General features: G+C 39.4%; 1 protein-coding gene across 1 annotated transcript in view; it reads right to left on the bottom strand.

Moving 5' to 3' along the window:
* lrpprc (leucine-rich pentatricopeptide repeat containing) overlaps nt 1-5,998 on the bottom strand; it is a gene marked incomplete in the record, with an annotated part of 81,482 nt that overhangs the window by 44,520 nt on the left and 30,964 nt on the right. The window contains 1 exon segment of the mRNA XM_014030974.1: nt 3,737-3,938. Coding sequence (XP_013886428.1) covers nt 3,737-3,938 — 202 coding nt within the window.

Raw genomic sequence — 5,998 nt, 5'->3', positions numbered from 1 at the left:
TATATATATATAAAGTTGTTTCTTTTGTTAAGTCATTAATTGTTGGTGGATGCTTTATCTTCTAACTGTCCACATCATCTCTTCCATTAAGTACTTACAATCCCTCCATCCTAATAAGAGATCTTTAAAAAAAAATCTCCATCTCTTGGGAAAAAAAAGGGCCTGGCGTTGCAATTACACCCAATCTCTCCGCCTGCTGCTCCACCATAAAAAGAGCTAAAGATGTCGAAAGATGGATAATTTCCCCTAGGTACAATTTAACTGTCACTTTGCATTGCCATTTACTGCAGCGCACAGCCCCGTTAATGTCCCCAACTTTGCATGTCAGCCACTTTCCAGCCAATTAAGTCCTGAAAAAAATAACAAGTGCTTTGCTCGGTGGAAACCTGAAGGATGAGACAAGGTGGCTCATTTTGACTAATCTCTACCCCCCCCCCCCTTCACCCATCACTTTTTCTTTTGACTCTGTCCCACTCCTTTGTTTAGGCGAGATGGGCAGGCCCGTTATCAAACCACTGTCCTCGCGTGGGGGAAGAATGAGGTGTCTGTGTCTCGAAACGCAAATGAGACTGTGATCATGACACCACTAGCCTGCTGTTACACGTGCACAAGAATGGCACTTACTTATTACAGACATTAGCACCACCCCTAACAGGTGATTTTGTGTAAAAAAGTGAAGTCTTTGGTCAAACAAAGGCAGGTGAACGTTTTAAAAATAAATATGGCAACTTGTTATTTAGCAGAACAAGCCAGTAGATGTGCAGAAACATTGGGTGTCAAAATAACATGAAAGTTGCTCAATTTTAACCACCACGCCCTTTAATAGCCAAGCCTTTTCTGTTAACTTTTTTTAACAGGATGGGAGTAAACAGTCTTCAACCTTTACTTTGTGTAAAGATGATTTGATTTAAAAATTCCAGTAATTAAGTATCTTTACATTACTAAAATCAGGGGGAAAAATATTGCTCGTAAAGAGCACTTTTGAGCATTTCCTGTATATTCAAATCACATTTAATCCTCATAATATTTAAGTAACCAGAAAATATCTCCAATTTATGAAAAAAAATCTACATGACATTATTCTACCTAAATTAAAATATTTTTCCAATTCTCAGAAATTGAAATTAAAAATTCATTTAATTTTAAATAAATATGTAGTTCAAAAAAAAAGAAAAAGAAAAAAAATTCATGCTCTTAGAAAATTCAACTTTCAATTAAAGATAAAGGGTTATCTCTTTAAATTGGTCAAATGTACAATAATAAAATCATCAATTGCATTTGTTTCTAAAGTAGATTAAGTCTATGTTGACATCATGTTTCTTCTTAAAACGGGTAATCAGTTATTCCAGTTGAACGGATGCCTGCATTAAACATGAAGCCTACATTTCCAATAAATTTGCAATATTTGTTGTCAACAAATTAGAACATTTTGTTTTTTCTTCATAATTAAGGTGTTCTTGATAGTTTGGCCTCCATCTTCGTTGACAGTAGATATTAAATGTGATGCTAAAAGGTTAAAAATAAATCCAACATTAACTTTTTAGATTACATGTATAGAATTTATATTCTTGGCCAATTAGCTCACCAGAGTATTTCACCAATGTTTATTAAGACTCAAAAGAGATAAATGGAATTCATCAGGTTTAACATCTATCTGTTTAGCTTTTAGTCTCATGCTGGCCTCTTTTTTTCCCCAACTTTTGCCTCTTCCATTAATCTGCTGTAATTGTTATTATAGACCTGAGCAGTGGAAAAGAATGGAGGCTTTTTTTCTCTGAGCAGCTCATCTCTTTTCAGCTCTGTGCCCACCTCCTCGTGTTCCATCATCCCGCTGCTGCCTTATCATACATGTCCTGCCAGCTCTTCATTTTGTTGGACTCATTAGCATTTACTGTCGCTAATCACTTCCTCGACGATGGCAATCTAAGCTAACTGCCAACAGGCGCGGTGGCAGGTTAGCACACACAATACTGAGCGGACGGGCATGAAGGCTAGCGGGGCGGCGCGTATGATGGGCTGTCAAGGGCTAATCTGGCAGAGAAGTGTTCATTAAGTCATTAGCGCTGACGCAGCGATGAGATGGGTGCAGGCGGGGGTGATGCCTGCTTTGTCCTCTTTTATCGCTTCCCTCCACCCCCCCCACCCCATGACTGTCTGTCTGTCCGCTGACTGACGGAATGAAGAGGTGGAGATGAACAGACGAAGATAAAAAGAGAGAAGTCAAGTGTTGTGGTACTTAAAGCTGCCCTGAGGCTCTGCAGAACCAATGATTCACAATCCTGAAGGTTTCACACTTTCAACACAACTTAAGAGCAAAAATTCATAGATTTTTTTCAACAAGGATTTTACCATATTTTAAAACCAACAATGATATGAATTTGTAAACTTCCTGCTTAAAAAACTAAGCATCAAACAGAATGTCCATTGCATTTTCTTAATTTTATGCTCAGTCTTCTAAAAAAAACCAACTAAACCCTACAGAACGATGATGAATGTTATAAAATTATAAGTACAATTAAATGTTATAAGATGAATAAGTAAAAAATTAAAAGTACAAGTTCATGTTGCTGATGTTTAATATTTAAAAACTCCAGTGCCAAGAAAACTGAAATGAAGCTTTGTGTGCACATTCGGATCACTAACTAGGCCTTGTCAGCGAACACGTTACCAACTGCTATCTTGTTCTCATGTGTTCATTAGTATGTGTTGACTGCCGTATCAGCTGGAGTAAGTACAACTGGCACTTGATTTGTAAGCTCGGCTGCGGTAAGCTGCTGTGTGTGTTTGTGTTTTGGCTGCCGTTGATGACCCAGGAGTAAATTAGTCTGCTAATCTCAGAGAGGCAGTGATTATCGAGTGAACCTGGAAACTCTGTTTGTGCCAGAGAAAAAAAGAGTTAAAGCAACACAAACAGCAGTGGGGGAGAACCTTGTGTGTGTGTGTATCATTTGCAAAGGTCTACCTCTGGCACAGCAATGCACAAAAGGTAAATCCTATGAAAGCATGTACAGGGTGTGTGTGTGTGTGTGTGTGTGTGTGTGTGTGTGTGTGTGTGTGTGTGTGTGTGTGTGTGTGTGTGTGTGTGTGTGTGTGGTGGGCTCCTGACAGTGCACAGAGTGTCTATAGTAAATCCAGCAATTAGTATTCCGTGCATAATTAACATGCTAATGAGTTGATCTAGTTAAAAGCTGCTCTCACAAAGAATACACATGCACTGAATAACATCCTGAATACAGTTCAAAGGTAGGGTAATGCCAGTGACCCCACAGTGCATGTTTGCTGACACTAATTTGCATATTTGCATTATGGGAAGAAGCATTGACAGCCATCTTTCCCAACTAACGCACTTAAATCTCAAAGGATAGTGGTGGGTGTTTCAGGAGCTGATGGGAGAGGTTGCAGCTGGCGCATTCTCAAACAAACAAAACCTGGCTTTACCACACATATACACACTTAACATAAATGAGCAATTTCCACATCCTCTCCCTTTCTGAATCGCTGACCCAGACGATAACCTCAACTATGATCATAGGGAGGGATGAGTGACTCGCTGAGAAACACGTTCATACACACACCTGGCAACAGACTTTTGGCAGATCAGGACACAGATTTTGAAAACAAAAGTGAGATTGTTGGCTGCTTAACGGGACGCTGGGGACATAAAACTAGAACATACAACAAAAATATGTTTAAACATTAAACCTGGCTAATGCGACAATGCCAGTTTTTGTTCTACCTGGACAGGTAAGCTGAAATCAAAGGTGAGCAGAGATTGGTGGATGGCTTTGCCAGTCCAAGAGAGAAGATGGTTTCCTGAAGTCGTCGGAGAGTGGGGATGTCGTCCTTCATCAGGTTAAACATGTGAAAAAGAGAGTCTATGTGGATGTTTGTCAGCTCCACATTCTTCGCTTTCATCTCCTTCAGCAAGTCCACCGCCTCTGTGGGGGGAAGGAAAGACAGGAAGAGGTGCATCAGAGATGAACGGATAAGATGTCATCAAAAATCAATGACCTGTGCGTGATTTAACGGTAAAGAGAAAGGAACAAAAAAAACGAACAAAAAAAAAGAGAAAGAGATAAAGCAGAGATGAGCAGAGAGAAAGCATGAGGTGGGCAGAGCTTGGCTTAGAATAGGGTATGTGAATATGATAAAAGGCCCCTTTAGCTAATTCCATGTGGGGAAAACAAACCCATATTAAAACAGCATTTTGAACCCAGCGGGGATTCAAATCCAACCCTGTATAATGCCAACTCTGTGCTAATTGCTACTTGCAGTTTTCTAAACGAGACTACAATTACCAGACCCCTACAATGGAGGCCAGCTTTTTGCTGTGGCCATGTGGAAAGCACTTGGGGGGCTAAATTATAGGTATGTAGCGACAAGGGCCCGCCGTGGCCCCAGAAAGACCTCGGTAAGCGGACTGAGGGGTGGATCAGTTTGGTCAAGTCGAGCTGGTAATGGAGGGCTTTTTACTGGGCCAAGTGCCCATCTGGCCAACGCTAGAGGCTAAATGATGAAATGAGAGTGTGGTGTGTGTGAATACGTGTGTTAACAGGGTAAAGTAATTAAGATGCATTTACTGTCTATTTAGACAGCTGCTAATGGGCTGTCAGTGATACAGCCGCTATCCACCACAGATACTAATCTATACACCGAGAGCAATAAAGAGGAGATGGAGAGATGCAAAGACACTGAATATATCTGAATAATCTTCATTAAATCTCCAGTTGAACGACAGTAATGACACTGTGCTTAAAAAATTACATTTTCTGCTTCTCTTACTGATGTTAATTTTAGCAAAAAATAAATAAACTAAAAAAGGAAAGGACTATTAAGTGAACAGATGTTGGTATAATGATTCTTACACCTTCACAGCTGGTTCCACAACAAAACTACTCCAACAAGAGTATCACTTTATACATAAAAACCCACATCCAGAAAACATTTGTGGGCTGAAAAACAGGGCCTCTGTTGAGTGCTTTGGCATCCTAATTTTAATCTGTCTCGACACCAGTCCACCTCCTTGTGCCAGTTATTATGGCAATGGCAGCCAAAAGCTGTCACCGATTTAATGGGACAAGGGAAAACAGGAATTAAGGGTGGAACTGGGGACAGCTGACACTAGGTGTAACACAATAAAACAACAAAGTGGTTAAAGGTAAAATAGTACAAGATGGATGAGAATGTCAGGCGGTAAAGCTGGTAAGCAGAAGGCAGATTTAATATCAGCACAAAAATCGGGGAAAGACATGAAATAGATTTTATGACATCGGTTTGCTGCTTCCCTGTATTTTTTTAATAAAAAAACAGGCACAGCAAAAAATAAAAAAAAATAATAATAAAAACTAGGGGTTCACCGTTTGCAGTTTTCTGGACAATTACCGATCCAATTTTTGGCCGATACCGATTCTTCTTAAAAGGCCGACACTGTCGGGTGTTAGAAGGTGCTCACGGCCGAGCAAAAGGGACAGTGGCTGATTTTCAGACCTTTGTGGAGGTAGATAAGAAGCCAAACTTTTCCACCAATCTTAGCAATGTATCAGCTGATATCCCAAAATTAAAGAAATCGAAACAAATAGTCAAGCCGATTTATATGTGCACCTCTAATATAAACATATACATACGTTGCCTGGCCAAAAAAAAAGTCGCTACCCAAAAAATAGGTCACACACACACACTATATTTCATTGGACCACCTTTAGCATCGACTACGGCACTAGACCTGTCACGATAACAAATTTTGCTGGACGATTAATTGTCTCACAAATTATTGCGATAAGCGAAAATATTGCCTGGTGACCATTTTACAACTAATAATTATAAAAGCGTAATATGTGAGTAATAAATCAATAAACTTTAATTTTTAAATGTTTAACAAAGTGGACTCTCAGTCTCTAACAAAAAATGCACTTGAATAAAAAAAACAAAGAACAACAAAATGTAAATTAAACACCACACACTACTAAGACAGTAAATAAACAATATTAAAGAGCAGCAT

Source organism: Austrofundulus limnaeus, unplaced genomic scaffold, assembly GCF_001266775.1.
Source record: "Austrofundulus limnaeus strain Quisiro unplaced genomic scaffold, Austrofundulus_limnaeus-1.0 Scaffold0, whole genome shotgun sequence".
Taxonomy (NCBI): Eukaryota; Metazoa; Chordata; class Actinopteri; order Cyprinodontiformes; family Rivulidae; genus Austrofundulus; species Austrofundulus limnaeus.
The sequence above is the reverse complement of the archived record's forward strand: the minus strand, read 5'-3'. Positions and strand labels throughout refer to the sequence as shown.